At 34.3% G+C, this 27,748-nt stretch overlaps 1 protein-coding gene and 1 long non-coding RNA gene across 3 annotated transcripts in view; one reads left to right on the top strand and one right to left on the bottom strand.

Annotated features, from left to right (window-relative positions):
• Positions 1-27,748, top strand: part of LOC132745161 (uridine phosphorylase 2-like) — a 73,215-nt gene that overhangs the window by 1,964 nt on the left and 43,503 nt on the right. The window contains exons 1-3 of one of the 2 annotated variants that reach the window (XM_060733986.1): positions 4,672-4,827; positions 17,178-17,261; positions 20,041-20,158. In XM_060733986.1, the coding sequence (XP_060589969.1) occupies positions 17,194-17,261; positions 20,041-20,158 (186 nt within the window). In that variant the 5' untranslated portion in view covers positions 4,672-4,827; positions 17,178-17,193. Of the gene's footprint in view, positions 1-4,671; positions 4,828-17,177; positions 17,262-20,040; positions 20,159-27,748 lie in introns of those variants that run through there. The other variant, XM_060733987.1, reaches the window with a different exon arrangement.
• Positions 4,841-8,573, bottom strand: LOC132745162 (uncharacterized). The gene is made up of 3 exons (XR_009627802.1): positions 6,820-8,573; positions 6,537-6,606; positions 4,841-6,224 (listed from the first exon to the last, which is right to left on the bottom strand). It is a non-coding gene; the product is annotated as an uncharacterized LOC132745162 (long non-coding RNA).

The raw sequence follows: 27,748 nt of genomic DNA, 5'->3' as shown, positions 1-27,748 counted from the left end.
AATATCAAAAGGCTGTGATAAGTAGTTGCTGAGAAAACTGTTACGAAAATTTCCTACCATTGACCATAAATGTCAAAAATTTAATTAAGTCGGCAAACAGGAAGTGGATCAGTGACAGACCTGAAATCAAATCCCACGGTATGGGACCACATGTTGATGCTGTATACGCTGTGATAAGTAGTTGCTGAGAAAACTGTTACGAAAGTTTCCCCGGCGCGGCCGCCGCCCGACATTCACCATACTATAACCCGGGTTTGCACCTGTGCAACCCGGCCAAAAGTCACATTTTTTGGCGTTACTGCGAAGCACTATTCACGAACATCGGCGTTACCTTATAAAAACGGATTGAATCACATTTTATGAGCTTATTTTCAACTTTCTATGTCACCAGAAGTTTAGTAAATGTCACTTGCCTACCAAAAATCGAAATTATACGATATAATATGCATTGTTGTACTAATAAGCGTCGACAAAAAGTCAAATTCACACTAAAGTGGTGGTCCAGCCATCATTTTCACGAATAATCTTGAAAAGAAAGCAATTTTGTGAAAATAATCTTGATGAGGGATAAAGTACTAGTATAATGTTTTAGCAGCCGTATGTGGCTATTCCTTTTTTCCAGTTTTGTTAAATAAAAATTATATTGGCTAGTTTACTTACCCTGTCAGGCATCCGTCATTTATTGCACAATACTGCTTTACTTTTTGCACGAATCGTGCATTATTTTCACATTTATACACGGTGGTTCTTATTTTGTTTTTGTTTTGTTTTTCTGGCTTAACATGTTGTTTCATTTTGCCCATTTATATCGAATACAAAATGTCTAGTTAGCTCTAGCATCAACCAATATATTTCGAAATATTAATATGTATAACAAGTGATGCCTAAATATAGTCCACTCCTGATCCCAGATACGCCTTATTTTCATCCGCCCACAAAAGGATATTTAACTTTAGAAAGCATGTGATTTTGTCCAAAATATGATATATTGTTGTAGTTGCTGTAGAATTACTAATCTTGATGATGAAATATGACAATTGTTTGTTTTATTACTACGGGCGCTAAATAAATATCCTAATAAGCATAATCTACCTGGGTGGCTGGAAATAATTATAGCACGCATTAGCATATTAGCATGGTTATTCCCGATAGAATAGCCTAACCTTCGCCTTCCACAATTCTACTATATATGGTTCTGTCGGCATAGTACAGTTTCAGAATGGTTTTCATGCCCCTCGAGTAGATTTGCCCTTGTGCGCTTTCGTTCATCCTAGGTCGTGTAGCTCTAAAATGCTTGAACTAGAGACAACAAACTTCAGAGAAATGTTGATCAGCATGTGAAGTTGTGCACCTGGTGACTTGCTTGTGCATTTATTCAGTATTTGTAGAATCATCGCCCTCGACTGTGTAAAAAATTGCAATGTTCAACTTGTGTCGTGCGTAACCCAAAAAGTATTTGACCTAGAGTCATGAAACCTTACAGAAATGTTGACCAGCGTGTTTTTGTGTACTTGTATTTTGTTTCTTCAGAATTTGTAGAGAATTAACCCTGACTTAGTAAAAACCGTTCCAAAATGTTGTGTCACGTGTACCTCTAAGCTAGAATCAGCGCACTTTACAGGATGTGAAATTGTGCATCTGGGTTTTCGCTTGTGTATTTTTATCAGAGTTATTGACCTTGACTTAGTAGAAATTTGCAATTTATACTTTTTCTCTTTTTTAACCTTATGAATAAGAAGAATTCCTATTTAATTAATTATGTGTATTGGCGGAATTTAGAAGAAAGAAGTCTGGCAAGACACCAGCAGTGAAAAAAAATTATACAGTGAAAATACGAAAAATAAAAATACGCATTTTATTTTAAAATTTTAAAATATTTCTCAATATTTCATTTGTAAGTATATAATAAAATATTATATGTAAGATATGTCATTAAGAATAATTTTAATTTTACTTTTTTATCTTACATGTAATTAAATGAATAAAGGGATTCTATGAAAGAATAAAAAAAGTGATTTAAAACGCTCAATAGTAGCCGTCTATAGCTGTTTAGTTTAGCCCCTGCAAATACGGCAGGTCTTGAATAATTGAAACATTAGAGGGCAAGCTAGAAGCAATGTCCTATTATTTCTGACTAAACTCTTATTGATTGCTATAGTTGATTTCATACCCACAAATGACAAACGAACATTATTGTTAATTTTTATTTTACCCTCACCACGGCACCATGATCACTGTTAACCTGAAAAATCTTCAGGCACTGAATTCGAAAGGGATTATTGCCATATAGGAGGCCTACATGTTTCATAAAAGGTAGGATTTTTGATAACTTTGTTATAAAATTTCTGCACACAACCTTTACGGTCACAATTACCTAGTGACTTCTATAACTAGTCATAACCATCGATTTTTGGTCACTATGTCAAAAGTCAAAACCTGACCACGTGACTAATTGGCTGCCGATAGGGGGCATCATATGCATATCTTGTTGTGATATGAATTTCAAATTTCATATTGACCGCCGATTATAATTCTAAAATTAACTGGAAAAAGTCAGTTTATTATCATATTCTCATCTTTCAATATATTATATGGTTGAGATGATCCAGAGACGTGCAATAAGATGGGTTAAAAGGGATTACTCCCCTCACTCTAGTGTCACAGTCATGCAGGAAGAACTGGGCTGGCGATCCCTTGAACATCGCAGATTGGACTGCAGACTGATAATGTTTTATAAGATATACCATAACCGAGTTGCAATTAATCTCCCAACATACGAGGGTTGTCCCAATATTCTGTGACAAGATTGATTAAAAGCTAAATAAAACAGGTACGAATTTGATATTTTAATATGTTATAAACCCATATAATTTAAACATTTTCACAAATTTTCATAGATAAATATCAACAAACAACAAAAATATGCCATAAACACCATGGCAACTAACTGAATCGCGGCGCACGTCCAACGTCAAAGACGGCGTTAAATCTATATAAGGCGCCTTTCTCAAATACTCTCAATGGCTTTCAACGCAATAATGGTACCCATAAATCGTCAATTTCTGACTTAAATCATGTGGTTGTTAATGTCTGTTGAATGTTTGGATGGCATACATTAATTTTTGATATACGCGAACTTCCGGTCTCGTTACTCCTGTTTTTAGCTGTAGGAAATAGGCGACGAAGATCGGTCTTCCTATCCCTGTTTTCCTTATTTTCGCTTTTTGTAGCGCAAAACTCTGGTTCCGTTCATGCCTTTTGTACACAAATGCTCAGAATATGTTGCTAAACTGTTATATTTGGTATATTTGTTGAAAATAGTTACATGTGTCATCTCGAAATAGTCAAGAAACCTGAGTGACATGTTCACTGCGCCGCAAATTCTTCGAACGTCGCCATTTTAACTTTCCTATTTTATATGAGATATTTTCATTTATTTGCATCTTTTTCGTTTTTTAAGTTATTTAACTAAAATTTCCAGAGATGATTCAAACATAGCAGCAGAGGAAGTCAACGTGACATTGTGCAGACACATCATCAGATATTTGAAATATACGTAATTAATTTCAGCCTATTCATAACAAAATGTAAATTATTTGACGTGCGCCGGCAACTCAAACCAATGTCGTTAATACTGAAAATTTCTAAGTAACTAGGGTAATTTTTTTGTAAATGATTTGTTGTAATGTTAAATAATAAACTTAAAGGTTATATGTGTGAATTTTTTTCTATTGGCGTTACAAATGAACCGGCTATAAAATTTGTCACGGACTTTTGGGACAACCCTCGTATGTTCAAACCCCACATAGATTAACGCCAAATACAGGTATCCTCTGACTACCATTAGTACTCTTTCTTCCCTCGATCATAGCATTATACTATGGAATAAACTTCCTAGTAACATATTGTCACCCTGCCCAACTTGAGTCAGTTCAAACAGGCAGTGGTGGGTTTGCTAAACTATTTTATCTCTTATCATCTTGTTTCACTATTAACATTTTAACCATGACTAGAATACATTTTCAGTCTCACCTTCCAAGCATGTCATTGTTTGGACTTTTCTTTTCTATATAGCTTTTCTTTTCACCTTTTACTAACAATCCGACGTGCATTAAATTCCTGCCTTTAACACTCGTAAGAGGGGTTGGCAGTATCCAGAGATACAGCATATTGATCATTCTGAATCCATATTTTTTTTTACTTTAACGGGAATTTTTATTATTATTTAAATTACAGTATCCATCAATTGAATAATTCATCGAATAATTCCTCAGAATCTCTTAATTTACTAAACGCGAATAACGTATCAAAGTTTATTGTGTCATATGAATACAATACAAAATGTACCTTTTATTCAATTATTGTATACGTATATTATTTGTTTTCATCTGACATAAATAAAATAAAATATCCTACTGAGTATTGTTATTTTTAGAATTGTATGTTTATGTTTATATAAATAGTAATAAATAAATTTTAGAGATGATCTGTGTTAATTATTTATTGTAACCAAACTAAGTGAAAAACATTCATTTTTTTGGGGGAAAATCTTGTTTGTTACGATATCAAATAAAATATGTACACCCAAACCGCGTTATGTCTCTAGTAAATGTCGTTTAGTAAAATAATGCCGGACCGGGACAAGCCGGGAATTAACGATAGGAGATCGGCGAATAGTACATCCCATATTCTACTAATCAAGCACTACCCCAATTTTTACAAACCGAAAGTAACATTATAAGACTGTTTACTTTTATCACAGAACCCCTGTGACTTTAATTTAATTGAATGTCATAAACGAAGAATTTACCACCAATATCTATCCAGGTACAACTGTTTTTCCCAAATCAAAGTAAATTTTCCTAAACTGATTTAAATTTTATTGTATTTAACCACAGGGACCAAGCAGTTCTGTGTGCTGGCAATTTCAATTTTCTGTCGTCAATGTCCTACAAGCAATATGTCTGATAAATCTGATCCCAAACTACACAACCCATGTGCAAAGTCAGGCAGTTCCAATTCATTCCGTAAAAGCCAAAAATCTACAGTGGTCCGAGACCCAAAACAACATATTTCGTCCCTCTGGCAAAAAATACCTGCACATATACTGGTTGGGGACCACCACAACCGGACAACCACCAAACCCGGACGGTCCTGAAAATGCTTAATTTAGTATTTTCTTTGTTCAGTGGTTGTCAATCACTTTTTTTATTAACAATAGAAACATGTTTCTTCTATATTTAAGTAAAAAAAATTATTTCAACCTCGTAAATGATAATATTTTAATGTCTATTTCAAGAATGTTGACGTTGAAATTTGGGCGTCAAGAAAGCAATGCCTGACCTCATATACCAGCTATAATCATTTGCAGTGTAAACAATAGAATATCCAAAACTTCAGCATTTGTTGCTGAAATATTGTATATCAACAGTTAAAAAAATATAACAAAAAAAAACCCCAAGCTTTTATCTGAATTAAATCACATCCTGTACTTATCTGTCCGGACACATGGACAATTGAGGTCATTTTGATACCCTCCTGGAGGAGCCTCAGATACATATGTCAATACAATCAGAAATAAACAAAGTAGTTTGTTAGTTAGGAGAAGAACCTACATGTAGGTTTGACATTATGAAATCTGTATGGAAAAATGTTCAAAAAGTGTCCGGTTGATGGTCCCTGACCAGTATGGGCTACAGAAACTCTGTCACTACTCTAGCAACTCCCTATACATGCAAAATATCACAAAGAAATAGGTGCTTGACCTTGTACATGTAGATTTTTTGCTATTGCTGAAAGTTTGTACCCCCCTGCAAAATTACTTGTTTTCACCAAGCATGCTGTTCACAAACAATAGCGGCCTTGACATCTATAATTAACAGCATGTGATTTCTAACCATGTTTTCAAATTTGCCAATCATATTACATGTCACAAAAACAAATTTCATGCTGAAAATGCACTTTAAAGACAAACAGTCATATAAATCTGTTACCTTTGTTAAAATTATGCCCTTAAAGATGTAAAGGTATAAATTATCAACGAGGCTGAGTTTGTTCAATACTTTTAATTGAAATGTCCATCAGTGTATGATCTTAGTATATAATTACAATGTATAATATAAAGCTTCAAGTAGATTTAACCCAAGAGGTTAAAGTCACATCACAACTTCAAGCACTTGTTTAAGCACCAATCAATATATAATCAGTATCAAGAAGATCAAGCCCTGAAACAAACAAATATAGCAATACTAAATATATGAACATACTGAGATCATTAACACAACACAATATATACAATTTAAGTCATAGCATGATTATAACATGCATCTCACTGTCACATCAAATAGCCAATATAACAGTCATTAAACCATTACATCAATTAATTACTTTAATATTAATAAATGAACATTAATTCCATGTACAGTTTTCCGCATTATATTCAATATTAAATAATTCAATCCAGTGGCCTATTAAATGAATATAGTAAACTTATAAAATAGTAAAAACAATAATATGACTTGTACAATTATACATACCAATTGTGGATTGGACTCAAATGACACTCATACAAAAATACTCTCAGTCTTGTGGTGTTACTGCAACATACTGTAATTAAACATGTGCACAATAGAGAATGACAGTGATTTATATTAATTACTGCAAATAGATATTAACTTTAAATATGCTGCCATTATCAGATGCATTGTAAACAAATCATGTACAATATACATGTACATCTTATTTTAATAAACTTCAGACACACAGCTCATTTGTAACTCATTTAAACAAAGTAAGCAACCAATATAAAACTTCACTAACCTCAATCCAAAAGCCACAATCCTTTTTAAGAATTAATCATCAACTTATTATTATAAACTACTGAAAAACATGTCTGCCTTCTGACAACTCAGAAAATGGCGGGAACAATTACATGCATGACTAACTAATAAAACAGCCAAGGGAAATCACTCCTACAGATTTCAATCAATAAACTACAACTGATTATTTCTCTTTGGTTACGCACTTCCCTGCTTTGAGAAAATGACGTCCCATCATGGTCATGTCAAATAGTCATGTCAAATAGTCTGTCAGTTAAAATATATTTAGCAACATTTCATGGAAGCAAACATTCCCTTTTAATATATTCAGTTTTAAAGGTTATCCTACAATTAAGAACAAAATGTTTGTCCTTCCATAAAATATCTATACATCATATTGTAACAGCATCAAAAATACAATGCTGTATTTTTAAACAATATACATTTAAAAACAAAAAAATTGTTTTAATTTAAAGCATATAAAATCAGTATGTTTGCATAGTGTCTCAAACGACATAAATTTCTCTCAATTATCGCGAACAACGTGCTAGCATATAATGTCGCGAAAAAAACTATTTCAAAGCAATAAAATATCGCTAAAAAATGATAAATAATCATACTTATTGAGAAAAAAAAACATACACGCCATGTCACGAATTATGATCAATAATCATATTTCCTGCGAAAAAAAAACATATGCGCAACTTCTATCTTAGCAACTTCTATCAATATTAAAAACATATTAAAACACAATTAGTTACCTCAAATTTGTATTTATTGGTACAGTAAAATACAATTTTCAATATCATTTCAATATAGCATTTATTTCATTATAGCATCAAAAATTTTCCTTGCAGTATCTATTTCTATATTCTTCAACACACCTGAGGCAATCATGGATTCCAATGCCTGCAATCTGTGATCATATGGTCTACTGTTGATAATGCTATGCATGTGATAATCTTTATATCTGTCAGGTATCCTCTTTGTTCTCTCTGACTTTCTAGTTGGTTGTTGTGGTAGTTGTCGCTTTCGTTTCTTCACTCCATTTCCTTCTGTCTCCTGTTACTTTCTCTCCATCTATCTCTTGCAATGTTCTATCTTCTCTACTTGTATCTTCTGCGATTGTTTCATCTGTCCTACTTTCAGCTAAACTTTCTGGAATGGTGGTTTCATCCTCTGTCTCTGCTACACTACATGTTACATCTAAGTCTTCTTGTTCTTCTATTAAATGAAATCCTTCTAGATGATCAGTTTGAACATCTGTCTCCTCTTCTGTTTTCTCATCTTCAACCACTGATTCTGCTGCTTTAGAATCTATTGGTTCTGTAATTTCTGCAGGTTCATCTATTTCTCAGTTTTATCAATTCTTAATAACCTTTTAAAGATAGGCACTGAACAATTAAATACACCGAGCATTGACTCCAGTAAAACAGCACTTGGACATTTTACAGAAAGAGCTCGATTTAAGCTACATATGTGAGCGAGTAAATTACATAAGTTGATCACGTTTAAAAACGAAACAGAGACCATATGATATTATAGGTATCTATATCTACATAAGAAACAAATGACTAATTTTATAGAACTATCTAGTACATAATAATTAGGGTCTGTCTATTTAAAAAGCCCTGTTATAATCAAATACAATCAATATGGTCTTTTTCATAAATGAGGATTTTTTCATTGCGTAAGTAGAACAAAGGCACTAGTTTTTTAGTCATTTTTCGAATTGAAATGATTTTCTTATTTTCTATCTCCCAAAATGAATTGTACACATGTGCGTATTTGGCGTATAGGCAGCTACGCCACTGCCTGACCGGGACCTGAACCTGGAACCCTTGTGGCAGCTATATGGCAGCTTACACATCTCCCCTAAAAAGTGAGCAGTTCTGAACCATGACATACTCCTTTGCTTTATTGAAATTCGTCCTTGAATTTCTCAGGGTTACAGAGCAATGTGAATTAAATAATAAATTCTGAGCTATATTCAGTCATGGCTCTATGTTGGGTGGCAGTTGTTGCAGCTCAAACAAAACAAAGGGGTTCGTCAAATCTGCTGTGAGTTCTGGACCTAGGATCCGAGTTCAAGCGAATGAAGTTTAACTGTCTTTAAATTCCGACTATCACAATCATAGTTAACATTATTTACAAGAACGTCCCGATTATGTATATGATAGTCAATGGGTCAAAGTGTATTGTTAATTAGCTGTAAAAACAACTATTAAATTCGCCATGGATCTGTTTGACATTGAATACTAGTTAGAAAATCCACATTATCAAAGGAAGTTTACTGTAATTCTGTAATATTATGTAATTTACGGGAAATAAAATTTTATCGCCAACACTCTGCTGCTCCAATAAGTCTTCTGATGCTGTTTCCATATATTTTATATATGTGTGTGCATTTGATTCATTATGGTTCAAATAAAATCCTGCTTAATTTCTTTTTATCAGTTATAAACATCATATTTTGGGTACAAAGACATCATTTACTGCTTTAAGTCATGCAGAATGGTAAAATCAAATCACATAAGCCTTTTTGTATGAGAATAGAAAGAGAATATGGCCCATACAGCTAACATTCTAGACTATATTAATGCTTCAATGCTTTGAAAGTATTGTTATATAGGAAGATGTACCAGGTTATGCATTTTAGCACACTTAAATACAAGGGATGGTTGTAATGCTTGTATATACCGAGGTTCTTGTGTCAGAATGGAATGCAACTTGATCCTCCAAAATTTGAAAGACCTTTAATGCAGAAATAACCAAGTTTGTTCAAATAAAAGCCCTGGGTTGGGTGTGGTCAATGCGGTTCTAATTTTCTAATTACCAATGAAAAAAGGAATTATCCCTTTATGGTTAAAGGTTTTATGTTCATTTTATGAATGGCTTTAAATTTCAAAAGACCAAGCTAAGTCTTTTGCAAGGTTTTATGTACATTTTATGAATGGCAAAATCCAGTTAAAAGTCTGTAGTGCAGACAAATGCTATTTTTTGTGTCGCCTTGAATAAGGCAACATATAGGGGTTACTTGTCCGGAGCATAACTCAAGTCACTATAAGTTGGATTGACACAAAACTTGGCATGCATGCTTCTTTCAATGACCCGAAGTGCAGTGCACAAGAATGGTAACTACTTTATTTTTGAGTTATTGCCCTTTGTTAGTTTTCATACTTTATTTTTGTCCTGGCCATTTCTCCTTAACTATAAAAGCTATGGACTTGAAACTTCATAGGGTGATAGATCTCATTAAGAAGAAGTGCAGTGCAAAAGAACAGGTACTCTGCACTTCTTATTTTTTGAGTTCTTGCACTTGTTAATTTTCATACTTTTGTCCAGGCCATTTCTCATAAACTATGAAAGCTATGGACTTGAAAATTCATAGGATGATAGATCTCATTGAGATAAAGTGCAATGTTTACAAACGGATACTCTGTACTTTATGATGCTTGAGTTATTGCCCTTTGTTAATTTTCTTACTTTATTTTTGTCTGGGCCATTTCTCCTAAACTATAAAAGCTATGGACTTGAAACTTCATAGGATGATACATGTATTTCTAATTGAGAAAAAGTGCAGTGCACAAAAACGGGTACTCTGCACTTCATATTTTTTTAGTTATTACCCTTGGGGTATTTTCATATTTTATTTTTCTCCAGGCTATAAAAGCTATGGACATGAAACTTCTTAGGATGATAGATCTCATTGAGATGAAGTGCAGTGCACAAAAATGGTACTCCATGATTTTTGAGTTACTGCCCTTTGCAAATTTTCTTACTTTATTTTTGTCCCGGTATTTTCACCTAAACAATAAAAGTTATGGACTTGAAACTTCGTAGGATGATAGATCTCAGTGAGAAGAAGTGCAGTGCACAAGAGCTGGTACTCTGTACTTCATGAATTTAAAGTTATTGCCCTTTGTTAATTATAATACTTTATTTCTGTCTTGGCCAATTTTCCTTCACAATAAAAGCTATTGACTTTAAACTTCATAGGATAATAAATCTCATTGAGAAGAAGTGCAGTGCACAAGAACTTGTTCTCTGCATTTCATGATTTTTTATTTATTGCCCTTTGTTTATTTTCTTACTTAATAGGCTTGTCCAGAGCATAACTTGGACACTACAAGTTTGATTGACTCTAATTTTGGTATGTAAGCTTTTTTCATTGACCTGAAGTGCAGTGCGTAAGAATCCTTCACAGAGTCCTCCATTTGATCTGTCAATGTAAAACATTTCCTTGGTATTTTTATTTTTGACAGTTAATTAATCATGATGTTACAATCGGTTCAAATGCCACTAAAGTGACAGCTATACTGTTCACAAGGCGACACATACGACTCATGGAGTTCTAGTTTTTATCAACAAATGCAAAGAAGTCACAAAACTTAAAGCTAAGTAAAGCATAAGAGGGTTACAAAGGATATTGGTGATGTCTTGCAACCTAAACACAGTAAAGTAAAATCTTTTTCTCTTAAAGTTAAATAATAATCATGGATGAAAGTGAAGGATATGACAGATACCCCTATAGAGATAGATAACCTTATACAAAAGCTATATCCCTCCCACCAACCCATGCCAGCTATTGAAATATTGGAGAAAGGTATTGGGAAGCTTCTTAGAAATCTCAATTCCAGTAAGGCAAAACCAAATAAAACAAAGCAAAGCAAAGAAATACCCCTGTCTTGACAATTTTATTTGAAAATTTCCTGCAATGAAACATATTGCAGATATACCACTAACAACAAGACCTATTCCAGCTGTAAACTTTTGAATCCTTTTTGTGTCGCCTTGAAAAAGGCGACATATAGGGGTTACTTTTGTCGGCGGCGTCGTTGTCGTCCGGAGCATAAGTCAGTCATTTTAAGTCGGATTGACTTCAAACTTGGTATGCATGCTTCTCATAATGACCCGAAGTGCAGTGCACAAGAACCGGTAATCTGTACTTCTTATTTTTTGAGTTATTGCCCTTTGTTTATTTTCATACTTTATTTTTGTCCGGGCCATTTCTCCTTAAGTATAAAATCTATGGACTTGAAACTTCATAAGATGATAGATCTCATTAAGAAGAAGTGCAGTGCACAAGAACTGGTACTCTGCATTTCTTATTTTATCTGTACTTCTTATTTTTTGAGTTATTGCCCTTTGTTTATTTTCATACTTTATTTTTGTCCGGGCCATTTCTCCTTAAGTATAAAATCTATGGACTTGAAACTTCATAAGATGATAGATCTCATTAAGAAGAAGTGCAGTGCACAAGAGCTGGTACTCTGCATTTCTTATTTTTTGAGTTATTGCCCTTTGTTAATTTTTCCTACTTTATTTTTGTCCAGGCCATTTCTTCTAAAGTATAAAAGCTATGGACTTGAAACTTCATAGGATGATAGATCTCATTAAGAAGAAGTGCAGTGCACAAGAGCTGGTACTCTGCATTTCTTATTTTTTGAGTTATTGCCCTTTGTTAATTTTCATACTTTATTTTTGTCCAGGCCTTTTCTCCTAAAGTATAAAAGCTATGGACATGAAACTTCATAGGATGATAGATCTCATTAAGAAGAAGTGCAGTGCCCAAGAACTGGTACTCTGCATTTCTTATTTTTTGAGTTATTGCCCTTTGTTAATTTTCATACTTTATTTTTGTCCAGGCCATTTCTCATAAATTATAAAAGCTTTAGACTTGAAACTTAATAGGATGATAGATCTTATTGATAAGAAGTGCAGTGCACAGAAACTGCTGATCTGCATTTCTTATTTTTTGAGTTATTGCCCTTTGTTAATTTTCATACTTTATTTTTGTCCAGGCCATTTCTCATAAATTATAAAAGCTTTAGACTTGAAACTTAATAGGATGGTAGATCTTATTGATAAGAAGTGCAGTGCACAGAAACTGCTGATCTGCATTTCTTATTTTTTGAGTTATTGCCCTTTGTTGATTTTCAAATTTCATTTTTTTCTTTGCCATTTCTCTTAAACTATATTGTTCACAAGGCGACAAATCCGACTAGCAGAGTTCTAGTTTTGTCCTTCAAAATGCTAAATCATCCAAATTACAAAATGTAAAACTCAAATTTAACAAAATATACATACCCAGCACAATACCATCCTAGAAAACAGGAAACAGTAATCTTCAGCAATGGTGGCATAATATCATATAATCTAACCTAGGACATTCACAGTTATAGAATTGTAAAGAAAGGCAAACCAGACTCTAAGCTTCTGTGTAGCATTTAGGTCCATTATGTCCCCCTACAAGAGACTTGTGGTATCCCAGCTTGAGTACATTTTCAGTGTTTGGTCAGTACACTTAAGAGACTAAAATCAAACATATGCTTGATTCTCTAGAGTGGAGGAACCTAAAACAAATACCCATTTATCAGTGCCGTATTATGTTTCAAAACAGCTTGAAAACAGTCCCCTTACAGACTGCCTCAAACCATTATCAAGACCAACTTTAAATTCCCATACTATGAAACAAATTGAAACAACTACCAACAACTACAAAGGGTCATTCTTCCCAATGGCCATTTTTAGTCCCCTACAGGTTTGACCGGAGGGGACCTTAGGTTTACCCTCTGTCCGTCTGTCTGTCAGTCCGTCAGTCCGTCCGTCGACAAAACTGGATCCCGCGATAACGCAAAAAGTACTGAAAATATTTTAATGAAACTTAAAATATCGATAAATGGCAGTATGGAGATTATGCACGTCTTTTTCTTTTCTTCCTATGTTGAAAATTCTGGTTGCTATGGCAACAAATAGTCTGAAAATATGGCAAATTTTACACATAAACTGGATCCAGTGATAACTCAAAAAGTACTGAAAATATTTTTATGAAACTTGAAATATGGGTAGATGACAGTCTGTAAATTATGCACACCTTTCTCTTTTCTTCCTATGTTGAAAATTCTGGTTGCTATGGCAACAAATAGACTGAATTTCAAGATTTCTGATTTGAATTTTTACGCTTTTTCACTACACGTTCTTAATTTCTTAAGGTGTTTACTTCAAACTTTAAATGTAAGTTTCTGGTCATCAACCACATCATATGTGACAAGGTTTACAACTGTAGCACAAAAATTATCAGAATGACCTCCCTTGAACTTAGAATTTTTATGAAAAAAAATGTTGTCTTTTTTAAATAACTTTGTTATTTCTTAATGTATCTACTTCAAACTTCATTTATATGTTTCTTATTATCACTCAACATTTGTGAGAAGGTTAAATACTCTAGCAAAACTTTTCTAGAATTATGTCTCCCTTGAACTTAGATTTTTTTTCGAGAAATTGGTATTTCTTACTCCAACTTCTTCATTCCTTATAGGATTTACTTTAAAATCCCAGATCATAATAATATGACAAGGTTTATAAATCTAGATCCATATTCCCAGAATTATCTCCTCCTTAAACTTTGAATTTTTCTTATTCATTCTTTAACTTTCTTATTTCTTCATGGATTTTCTTCAAATTCTAAATAAACATTCATTATCAACACCTACATTATATTTTTGTTTTCAATTTTCATCTTTGTTACTTACTATACATTATAGTTAATGCTATATTTGAAAATTGTTATTTTTTTACTTATCTTCTTTGTGACTATAAATGGTATATTTAAACTTAAAGTAAAGTTATCTCCTCTTTAAGAATTTTGTATTAAAATATGTTATATTTTGGTAACAGGGATGTTAAAAAAAAATAACTTAAGAGTCTCCTTCAGTCTGTCTGTCTGTATGCTCATAAAAACTGTTTCCTGAGATCCCTTTTTAAGATTTTTTCCAATAAATTTACTTAAAAAAGAGAAAAGTTGAAACATTACTGATACTTATTCATCCTGAGAAAATTGGACCTTTTGATTATCTGTTGCATAAACATAATTTCCTTACTAGGAAGGGAAACTTAACACATTACTATGATATAGACAAACTTAGAACTCAAAAGATTTAAGTTCATTTATGTCATTCATTCACCGGTAAAATTGAATGGCCAATGGCCCATCAGAATGTTGCTGGGGTTCTAACCGGTAGGGGACTTATGGATTGCTTGCAATACTATGATAATTGCTTGTTTCATTTGGAATGCCTTATACCAGATGTTGTCACCCAGTTATAGGTTTTCCTTAAATATGTACAGTAAAACATTAAAAAATCCCCTCTTAACCCACAGTGGCTAAAACTATGATAGTGGACAACTAACAAGTTTGCTCAAGTACATGTATATAGCCTTTGCCTTAACATGGTGGTTATTTGTTTACTGAAAATCTTGAAAAACTTCTTCTCTCATTTCTGTACTGGCAAATGTAAGAGGTTATAAATGATGGACATGACACATTGGCAGGTAGGTCTCTACCAAGTGCTGTCAAATAATGCTTATGGGTGCTATGTTTTGGATAGCAACCATTGACTTTTCATAGCAACCAGTGAATTTTCATAGCATCCAGTGACTGCCATTATGAGCTACAGTTGTTTTTCAATAGCAGTTAGTGGCTTCTTTTACATGTACACTATTTAGAGGCAGATTTTGATTTTGTTATCAGTTGACCTATTGTAGATTTTGACCTAACCTAAAACTGCTTTTCATTCATGGTTATCAATATTAATTGTTCCTTGTCATGTATAGACTTTATAGTTTGGTGAGGGATATAAGTGCCATCATTTCCCTCTTGTTTATATTATACTTAACAATGAAATTGATTTTTACTGTACTCACTGTATCACTTTCTGCCACTGTGATACAGCCTGTTGGTGTGTGAACATTACTAATTTTGCGTCATCACTAAAATAGGAATGACATATTTACATGTGGCAGGTGCTTACATTGGTCAATGTTGACCTAGTTTAGTCATACACATAAACAACAAAGTTATCAGTAAAAATATTTTAAATCTGTAAGTGTATTAGTGAAATACATGCAGAACAACAATTTCCTCATTTCTGCAAAACTGTCCTGATACTTAATTAGAATTGTGTTTACCTGAAAAAATAGTCATTTTCTAAATGTCCCTGTTTATAGAAAAAATACTTTTTGTTAAAAACATGAAAAATTAATTGAATATATAACTAGAGCTATAAAATGTAGTAATTTCAGCTAAAAAATGAAAGTGTGCCATGTACCATACTGTATTAAAATGGTCAACATTTGGTCTATATCTTGCTTTTGCTCTTGATTGAATATGTGATGTTGTTTCTTGTTCATACAGCACAAAGTAATTAAAAAAAGCTGATGACAATTTTTTGTATGGCAAGTTTATTCTCTGTTTCTTTCCTTATGGTTTTCAAGCTATGAGGAGCACAGTAAATTAAGCATAATTTAATAGATATACAGTCAACTATCGTTATCTCGACTTCGCTTTTCTCGATATTTCGTTATCTCGATGAAATTTTGAAAGTCCCGATTTTCTTCTTTCTTTATCTATATTGGAAATATTTGTTTATCTTGATATTTTTATTTCGATTTTTTCAGTATCTCGATTTAAAATTTCAGCCCCAACAATTATTTTCACACTATTTTCCTTTGTTTATCTCGACTTATAGTTATCTTTCATCTGTTCCCTTCAGACGTGTGAAAAACACAAACTAGACGATAATTGCTCAATAGCGAGCATCATAATGATGATTATGTTTGTGACAAGTTTATCTGTTTTTATAAAAAATAATCTATTAACATGTTGATTGACTTAAGTCCAAAATGAGTGAATGATACGTTCTTTATAAATATTCGAACACTGTATCAATTCATTATGACTTTAAATGTAAATGAAAAAGTGAAAGTATAGAAACGCTATCACCACTAAATCAATCAGCGGTCGAACAATCTCGAGAAAGATCCGATAACTACCCCGGGAGGATATCCGGATCAACCACCCTGATAACAATGTTTTCACTTTATTGGTGTATTACTGAGTAAACCTCACTATGTATTTTTATCACAGACACCCGTATTTCCGCTGGTAAACATCCGCTAATGTTACTTTGTTATTTACTAGGCCTATGAAAACAAGACATGGGGATATCATAGTTTATTTGACATAAGGTATGCACATGTCTTTTGTAAAAATCAGTTTCTGCCTTATTCAAACCCTAATATGTTTATCTCGACATTTCGTTATCTCAATATTTTTTGGACGGTCCCGATGACTTCGAGATAACGAGAGTCGACTGTACATAGAAATTAATTGTTACAATTTTTCCATGGCATAATTATCTTCATTCATATAGCATGAAAATGAAATTATAAAATGTTACACTGCTACTACTGTATTTTGTTGGTAGAAATTAGTACTCAATAGTGTATGCATGAAGGAAACCATATTTATTTGAGGTAAAACTGTTTAATTGATAACCAATATTTTTTTTCCTACAGTTTACAGTATTTAACAATGTCAGACTTTCCAAGATTCATGGAACCAGGTGATGAAAAAGACATCAGTGGCCGCATAACTCCAAGGTAACATGTTGTATTGTACGTTAAATTTTTTTGTTAGCTCACCTGTCACAAAGTGACAGGGTGAGCTTTTGTGATCGCTTTTCGTCCGGCGTCCGTCCGTCGTCCGTAAACTTTTACTTTAAATGACATTTCCTCATAAACCGCTGAGCCAATTTCATCCAAACTTCACAGGAATGTTCCTTTGGTGGTCACCTTTAAAAATTGTTCAAAGAATTCCATGCAGAACTCTGGTTGCCATGGCAACCGATAGAAAAAACTTAAAATGTCTTCTTTTAAAAAACCCAAAGAGGTAGAGCTTAGATATTTGGCATGAAACATCTTCTAGTGAGTATCTATCAAGTTTGTTCAAATAAAGCCCTGGGGTCAAAATTGGCCCCGCCCCAGGGGGTCATTGATTTTCCCTATTTGCATATAGTAAAAACTTAAAAAATCTTCTTTTAAAGAACCCAAAGAGCTAGAGCTAAGATATTTAGCATGAAACATCTTCTAATGGATGTCTACCAAGTTTGTTCAAATAAGAGCCCTGGGGTTAAAATTGGCCCGGCCCCAGGGGGTCATTGATTTTCCCTATATGCATATAGTAAAAACTTATAAAATCTTCTTTTAAAGAACCCAAAGAGCTAGAGCTAAGATATTTAGCATGAAACATCTTCTAATGAGTGTCTATCAAGTTTGTTCAAATAAAAGCCCTGGGGTCAAAATTGGCCCCGTCCCAGGGGGTCATTGATTTTCCCTATATGCATATAGTAAAAACTTAAAAAAACTTCTTTTAGAGAACCCAAAGAGCTAGAGCTAAGATACTTAGCATGAAAGATGTTCTAATGGGTGTCTACCAAATTTGTTCAAATAAGATCCCTGGGGTTAAAATTGGCCCTGTCCCGGGGGTCATTGATTTTCCTTATATGTGTATTGCAAAAGCTTTTTAAAAAAATCTTCTTTGAAAAAACCCAAATAGCTAGAGTTTAGATATTAAGCATGACACATCTGCCACTAGGGTCAAAATTGGCCCTGCCCCGGGGGACATTAATTTTCCTTATATGTGTATAGCAAAAACTTAAAAATCTTCTTTGAATAAAAACAAATAGCTAGAGTTTAGATATTAAGCATGAAACACTTTCTAGTGAGTGTCTTCAAAGTTTGTTCAAATAAAAGCCCTGGGGTCAAAACTGGCCCCGCCCTAGGGATGTCATTGCTTTTAACTATATGTGTATAGTAAAAACTTAAAAAATCTTTTTTTTTAAAAACTCAACGAGCTAGACCTTAGATGTTTAGCATGAAACATCTTCTAATGGGTGTTTACCAATATTGTTCAAATAAAAGTCCTGGGGTTTAAACTGGCCTCGCTCTGTGGGCCTATATACAGGTGAGCGACTTCAGGGCCATCATGGCCCTCTTGTTTGGTCTAGTGAATTGAATGAAAGTTGAATTTGTGTTGCTAGGGATATAGATATACATGTAGTGTTGCTAGGGATATAGATATACATGTATGCACATGCCATTAGTAGAGATTCAGTAGACAAAAGAAAGGTAAATACGTAAATGCTGAATTCATGCATACTCGTATTAAATAGACAAAAAAGGTATAATAATCAGTATACAACCAGATTTTTCCTCGAGTGATTTTTTTAAAGCCTATCTCTAAAAGTATTTGAGTTATCAACTTGAAACTTCATAGGTAGATAGACCTCATTGAGTAGGAGTGCAGTGCACAAGAATGATAACTCTACCCTGCATAATTTTTGAGTTATTGCCCTTTGTTATTTTTCAAAATTGATTTTTGTCCAGAGCATAACTCAAAAGGCCTTTGAGATATCAACATGAAATGTCATAGGTGGATAGATTTTATTGAGGAGGAATGCTGTGCACAAGAATGATAACTGTTCCCTGTACAATTTTTGAGTTATTGCCCTTTGTTCTTTTTCATACTATTTTGTCCGGAGCTTATCTCAAAAAGTATTTGAGGTATCAACTTGAAACTTCATAGGTGGATGGATCTCATTGAGGAAGAGTGCAGTGCACAAGAATGATAACTCTACCCTGCATAATTGTTTAGTTATTGCCCTTTTTTTATTTTTCAAAATTAATTTTTGTCCAGAGCATAACTCAAAAGGTCTTTGAGATATCATTTTGAAACTTCATAGGTGCATAGATCTAACTCAGGAGGTGTGCAGTGCACAAGAATGATAACTCTACCTTTTATAATTTTTGAGTTATTGCCCTTTGTTATTTTTCATACTTAATTTTTCAATTCAATTTTTTTCTCAAAAAGTATTTGAGGTATCAACTTGAAACTTCATAGGTGGATAGATTTTACTGAGGAGGGATGCAGCACACAAGAATGATAACCTACCCTGCATTATTTTTTTGTTATTTTCAGCCATCAGTATTCACATAGGTTTCAAATCTGTAATCACTATAGCCATCAGTTTTCATTATCAAAAGACCTCTTAAAATGGAATTATTCTGCTCTACTACATATACATTCTTCCAATGAGCAAACACATTTGGTGGGGGATGGCCATGTTGACATGGCTCTTGTTATAATTTATGCCAGAAAAAACTTATTTAAGAACTGGGTATGTTTCTGTCATATATGCATTCTAGTACACCTGTGAAAGATATCCTGATATTTATGTATTCATTTAGTTTTGTAATAAAACATGACTAATAGTTTATTTTCTCTTATATTTTCTTTAATGAATGTTGCCCTGTGAGTGTTGCACTGAAACTGATTTTGTTGTTCTATTAGTAAAGATGTCATGCTTTATATAAATAACAGAGATGGTCCAGTGACAGTAAGAAACCCTCATCTTGAGCACCTATCAGAAGATGTTCTATATCATCTAGATCTCAGTAACAAAGCCAATGACCTGCCTGTCATGTTTTCAGATGTTAAGGTATGTTTGTAATAAGCCTGTACAATATGACCTTCTTGTTTCATATAAAACATAATATTTTAGTGTTACACAATGCAACCAGACTTTGTCAGTTTGTTTTTTTAGCTCACTTGAGCACAACGTCCCCCATCATCCATTGTGCATTGTCGTGCGTCATGAACAACTTTAAACAACATCTCCTCTGAAACCAATGACTGCACAGAAACCAAACATTACAGGAATGGTCCTTGGGTGGTCATCTTGCAAAGTTGTTTAAATGGTTCTGGTCTGTTGCATGAGTAGGTCATGAGGCCAGAAAAAGTTTCAAAAATGCAAATTAAAAATTTTTTGTCTGAAAGTACAATGCCCAGAGCTTTCATATTTGGTTTATGATATCATTTTAGGTCCTCTACCAAAGTTGTTCAAATTTGTCCCTAGTGTCAAATTTTGTCGCAAAGATGAACATAATCTGTCACCAATACACCGCCATTATCATAGACTATAATTGCGAGCTGTCTCAGGTTCCATTGCTTTTGTCGAAATTTTGCAGGCCTTAGGGACCCTGGAGTGTGCCAATTGGCAGACTGTGACTTTGATTCGGGTTAATAGCTATGAAGCCATGCCTGATCTACTGCCACCATGAGGTTTAAATACTGTTCACCTTCATTTTCATATCTTTTTTAGTGATTTTCTGCAATCACTAACCGGTCTGTAATTTGGTCCCGCGTGAGGTGATGTGGCAACCATCTTGCAAAAACTTGGCGCATTCGCAAATGACGTGTCAGAATTGTATGAATTGACCCAGAAATACCAAGACTTTCAGCTAACTCCTTGCATGTTAATTGCCGACCTCTATTCATTAGGTCCCTAACTTTTTCAACATGGAACTTGTCTGTAACCTCAACTGGCCGTCCGCTACAGGGGTCGTCAGAAACATAAAATTTTCCATCTGAAAATCGCTTAATCCATCTTTAAACTGTATTAAATGAAACAAACTGTATTAAATGAAACAGCAGATTCACCGCAAGCTTCACATAACTGTTCATGGATAACCTTTCCTGTTTTCATTCTCAAAAGCTCTATCTTTATATATAAATGCTGTTCTTCTAGGCTTATCACAGCCTTGACGCTTAAACCATGTTCAAATTTTGTCAAGTAATATCTATATAGTATTTTTCCTTATACATGTATGTATATAGTAAAAACTTTAAAAAATCATCTTCTCTAAATTGACAAAGGCTAGAGGTTAGATATTTTGCATGAAACATTGTGTAATGAACCTCTAGCTTGATTGTTCAAATGATGGCCCTGGGGTCAAAATTGGCCCCACCCTGGGGGTCATTGATTTTCAGTCACTATGTCATATAGTAAAAAATTAAAAATCTTCTTGTCTGAAGGTACAAGGCTTAGTGTTTTGATATTTTATATATTATTAGTTATAAAGATTGTTGACAGGTTATATGGCCCTATATAAACGGCTGTTTGTAAATATAACCCGAGCTTTTAAGCGAGGGTTATATTGCAAACAGCCGTTTATATATGGCAATATAACTTATCAACAATCTTTATAACGAATTTATAATACAGCAAACATCATTTTTTAGAGAAAAAAGTAAGATTTTTTCATGAATCGACAACAGCCGTGTATATAAAACTATATAAACGTCACGATTATCCAATGAAAAGCGACATTACAAACGTGCAGTATTATAAAATATCTTCTATGGGTCCTCTACCAAAGTTGTTTAAATTATGCCCTTAGTGTTAAAATTGACCTGCCCCAGAAGCGATAGTTTTCCTTATATGTATATAGTAAAAACTTGAAAAATCTTCTTCTCTAAATTGACAAAGGCTAGAGGTTAGATATTTGGCATGAGACTTTGTGTAGTGAACCTCTACCAAGATTGTTCAAATTATAGCCCTGGGGTCAAAATCGGCCCCGCCTTGTGGTCATTGATTTTCACTCTATACACATAGTAAAAATTAAAATATCTTCTTGTCTGAATGTACAAGGCTTAGGGCTTTGATGTTTGCTTTATAATATCATCTAAAGTTTCTCTACCGAAGTTGTTCAAATTTTGCCCCTGGTGCCCCTGGTGTCAAAATTGGCCCTGCCCGGGGGCATTGATTTTCATTATGTACACATAGTAAAAACAGAAACTAAAACAAATGTTTTCTGAATTGGAGAAAGCTACAGCTTAGATATTTGACATTAAATGTTGTTTGGTGGACCTGTATCAAGATTGTTTGAATTAATACCTTGGGTCAAAATTAAGCCTTGCCCAAGGAGACAGTGACCTACTTTCTTGTCCTTTGATGTACAGCCATGAAATTTGGACTATGTGCACATTTTAGTTGTAAAATTGAACTTTGATATAAGGTGACCTAGATTTTGATGATGTGACCTACTTTCTGGTCCTTTGATGTGCAGCTATGAAATTTGAACCATGTGCACAGATTAAGATGTAAAGTGAACTTTGATATCAGCTGGCCTAGATTTTGACAAAGTATCTTATTGTGTTGTCCTTTGATGTACAGTCATGGAATTTAGGCCATGTGAAATATGACCTTCACTACCAAATTCACTAGACTCATCTGCATTGATAGATTCCTACTCTGATCGTTTTTTTTTAATAACAATAGATTTAACCACTAATCTGATAATAAGAATTAGATAGGTCAGTGATCTATGCATTATGGCAATCTTCAATTGTATAGAAACAAAAAAATTCTGTTCCTACATTACTTTGTGTTGTATTAATGCAGTGGCAAAACATTTTTGGCCGGATTGCACAGGTGCAAACCCGGGTTATAGTATAGTGAATGTTGGGCGGCGGGCGATCGGGCGGATGGGCGGGGAAAAAACTTTTGTAACAGTTTTCTCAGCAGCTACTTATCACAGCCTCTTGATATGTGGCATACAGCATTAACATGTGGTCCAATAATGTGGGATTCAATTTCAGGTCTGTCTCTCATCCACTTCCTGTTTGCCGACTTAGTTAAATTTTCAACATTAATGGTCAATGGTAGAAAATTTTCGTAACAGTTTTCTCAGCAACTACTTATCACTAGTGATGTTCGATTGTCGCAAGTCGCCGATAATCAGTTACTGTTATGTAAAGCGACAATAATCGATTCACAAAAATTTCGCGTCGTCGAAAATGTTAAAAGTATCAAAGGGAATTTATTCTGACCGTAATTTTCTTTTAGGAACACCTCGCCAATCGCGAAAAATCACTCAGAGACAATTTGGAGTTAAACAGGATCAATAAGTTATGTAAACAATAGTAATATAATGTGATATGAATGTTATTATTTGACATCCATTGAAAAATAAAATCTATTTCGTAAAAATATGACTATATAAGGTAAAAACTGTGTTGAAAAGTGCTAAATGAAGTTCATGTTACTGGATATAATCAAATGCCTCGGGGAAAAAATGTTACTTCCCTATTTCTTTTTAACGTGACTTTATTCGAAAAGTTATCGATTATGACCCATCCGACTGAACTGATGATCGATTGGGACAAATTTCATCCGATTTCCATCACTTCTTATCACAGCCTTTTGATATTTGGTATACAGCATTAACACATGGTCCTATACCGTAATACAGCATTAACATGTGGTCCCATAATGTGGGATTTGATTTCAGGTCTGTCGCTCATCCACTTCCTGTTTGCCGACTTAGTTAAATTTTCGACATTAATGGTCAATGGTAGAAAATTTAAGTAACAATTCACAGCCTCATGATATTTTGTATACATATGCAACCCGGCCTTTTCTGTCTTTGACCCATTTTTAGCTCGACTATTCGCAGAATAATCGAGCTAATGCAGTCACCCAGTTTTCTCAGCAGCTACTTATCACAGCCTCTTGATATTTAGCATACAGCATTGACATGTGGTCTCATAATGTGGGATTCAATTTCAGGTCTGTCTCTTATCCACTTCCTGTTTGCCGACTTAGTTAAATTTTCGACATTACTAATGGTCAATGGTAGGAAATTTTCGTAACAGTTTTCTCAGCAACTACTTATCACAGCCTTTTGATATTTAGTATACAGCATTAACACGTGGTCCCATACTGTGGGATTTCATTTCAGGTCTGTTGCTCATCCACTTCCTGTTTGCCGACTTAGTTAAATTTTCGACATTAATGGTCAATGGTAGGAAATTTTCATAGCAGTTTTCTCAGCAGCTACTTATCACTGTGCCTCTTGATATTTGGCATTTGGTATACAGCTTTAAACACATGGTCCCATACCGTTGGATTTGATTTCATGTCTGTAGCTTATCCACTTTCTGTTTGCCGACTTGGTTAACTTTTCGACATAAATGGTCAATGGTAGGAAATTTTCGTAACAGTTTTCTCAGCAACTACTTACAACAGCCTCTTGATATGTGGTTCACAGCATTGACATATGGTCCCATATAGTGTGATTCCATTTCAGGTCTGTTGCTCATCCATTTCTGGTTTACTGACTTAGTTAAATTTTCAACATCAATGGTCAGTGGTAGAAAATTTAAGTAACAATTCACAGCCTCATGATATTTTGTATACATATGCAACCCGGCCTTTTCTGTCTTTGACCCATTTTTAGCTCGACTATTCGCAGAATAATCGAGCTAATGCAGTCACCCATTTGTCGGCATTGGCGTCCCTGTGGTTAAGTTTTTGCATGTAAGCTGGTATCTCCATAAGTACTGAAGGGAATGGATTGAAACTTCACACACTTGTTCTCTGTGATTATCTATGATGATTGGCACAAGTCCCATAACTCTGATTTGCTTTTTTACATAATTATGCCCCTTTTTGACTTAGAAATTCTTGGTTAAGTTTTTGCATGTAAGCTGGTATCTCCATAAGTACTGAAGGGAATGGATTGAAACTTCACACACTTGTTCTCTGTGATTATCTAAGATGATTGGCACAAGTCCCATAACTCTGATTTGCTTTTTTACATAATTATGCCCCTTTTTCGACTTAGAAATTCTTGGTTAAGTTTTTGCGTGTAAGCTGGTATCACCATAACTACTGAAGGGAATTAACTTCACACACTTGTTCTCTGTGAATATCTAAGATGAATGGCACAAGTCCCATAACTCTGATTTGCTTTTTTGCATAATTATGCCCCTTTTTCTACTTAGAAATTCTATGTAAATTTTTGCTTGTAAGCTGGCATCTCCATAACTACTGAAGGGTTTGTACCAATTCGAACAATTTTATGTATTTATACAGGTAAGCATTGTTATACTCAATGAAACACCCTTGTGACAACTTTTAGAATAGTCGAGCGTTACTGTCCTCCGACAGTTCTTGTTCACAAATGCAATCTTGTTTACTCTATTGTCGTCAAACTTGGTTAGGATGCTTGTCTAAGTAATTGCTTGGATGAGTTCGATTGGTCAGGTGAGTGATCTAGGGCCATCTTGGCTCTTTTGTTTAAGTATACACTTGCTGTCAAATAAAAAGAGCTGGAAAAATGGAAAAGTTTTTTTAACAAGTTATAGGGGCTCAAAAATGTTGACTTTACAAGAATGAATATTATATATACAGTTAAGACAAAGGTGACGAAAAAATCAGGGAAATATATTGAAGTGACGCTTGTTTAGGATTTCCATGGCAGACAACTTTTGATACTGAATATATATTGAACAAGAGGGCCATGATGGCCCTGATATCACTCACCTGTAATATAGGCCACTGCGGCCAAGGCCAATTTTAACCCAGGGGCTTTTATTTGAACAAACTTGGTAGACACCCATTAGAAGATGTTTCATGATAAGTATCTAAGCTCTAGCTCTTTGGGGTTTTCAAAAGAAGATTTTTTAAGTTTTACTATACACATATAGGGAAAACAATGACCCACTGCCCCCAAACGGGGCCAATATTGATCTCATAACTTGGTAGACACTCACTAGAGTATCTTAGTATCTAAACGCTAGCTCTTTGGGGTTTTTTTAAAGAAGATTTTTTAAGTTTTCACTCTACACATATAAGGAAAATCAATGTCCCCGGGGCAGGGCCAATTTTAACCCAAGGGCTCTTTATTTGAACAAACTTGGTATACACCCATTAGAAGATGTTTCATGCTAAATATCTTAGCTCTAGTTCTTAGGGTTTTTTAAATTATTATATAATTTATTTATTTAATTATTATATTGTTTTTATATGCCCGAAAGAATTTCGGCTGCCCGAAAGAATTTCGGGCATATTATGTTATACCCCCTGGCGTCCGTCTGTCCAACCGTCCGTTAGCAATTTGGTTTCCGGAGCATAACTTAAGTTCCATTTGGCCCACAGTATTCAAACTTCATAGGATGATTGCCCATATTGGGTCAAAGACCCCTATTGATTTTGGGGTCACAAGGTCAAAGGTCAAGGTCACTATTAGCTAAATACTGAAAATGGTTTCCGGAGCATAACTTAAGTTCCATTTGGCCCACAGTATTCAAACTTCATAGGATGATTGCCCATATTGGATAGAAGACCCCTATTGATTTTTGGGTCACAAGGTCAAAGGTCAAGGTCACTATTAGCTAAATACTGAAAATGGTTTCCGGAGCATAACTTAAGTTCCATTTGATTCACAGTATTCAAACTTCATTGGATGATTGTCCATATTAAGTAGAAGACCCCTATTGATTTTGGGGTCACAAGATCAAAGGTCAAGGTCACTATTAGCTTAATACTGAAAATGGTTTCCGGACCATAACTTAAGTTCCATTTGGCCCACAGTATTCAAACTTCATAGGATGATTGCCCATATTGGGTCAAAGACCCCTAACGATTTAGGGGTCACAAGGTCAAAGGTCAAGGTCACTATTAGCTTAATACTGAAAATGGTTTCTGGAGCATAACTTAAGTTCCATTTGGCCCACAGTATTCAAACTTCATAGGATGATTGTCCATATTGGGTAAAAGACCACTATTGATTTAGGGGTCACAAGGTCAAAGGTCAAGGTCACTATTAGCTTAATACTGAAAATGGTTTCCAGAGCATAACTTAAGTTCCATTTGGCCCATAGTATTCAAACTTCATAGGATGATTGTCCATATTGGGTAGAAGACCCCTATTAATTTTAGGGTCACAAGGTTAAAGGTCAAGGTCACTATTAGCTAAATACGTAAAATGGTTTCCGAAGCATAACTTAAGTTCCATTTGACCCACAGTATTCAAACTTCATAGGATGATTGTCCATATTGGGTAGAAGACCCCTATTGATTATGGGGTCACAAGGTCAAAGGTCAAGGTCACTTTAAGCTTAATACTGAAAATGGTTTCTGGAGCATAACTTAAGTTCCATTTGGCCCACAGTATTCAAACTTCATAGGATGATTGTTCATATTGGGTAGAAGACCCCTATTGATTTTGGGGTCACAAGGTCAAAGATCAAGGGATTGCTATCACCTTTAAACTGGAAACAGTTTTTGCTCAATAACTCAAGTATTAATCGAACTACAGCTGTAAAATTTTATAGGATTAACAGCTTTATACCCCTGACGTCTTGGTGTCCATCCATTGTAGCATTTTTACTTACAAGATAACAACTTGATGGTGGTGCTTTGAAAACAGCAACTGTATATATACATGAATGTTCTTCAGCT

This window comes from Ruditapes philippinarum, unplaced genomic scaffold (assembly GCF_026571515.1).
Source record: "Ruditapes philippinarum isolate M1 unplaced genomic scaffold, ASM2657151v2 ctg323_1_1_1_1, whole genome shotgun sequence".
NCBI classification, from domain to species: Eukaryota; Metazoa; Mollusca; class Bivalvia; order Venerida; family Veneridae; genus Ruditapes; species Ruditapes philippinarum.
The sequence above is the reverse complement of the archived record's forward strand: the minus strand, read 5'-3'. Positions and strand labels throughout refer to the sequence as shown.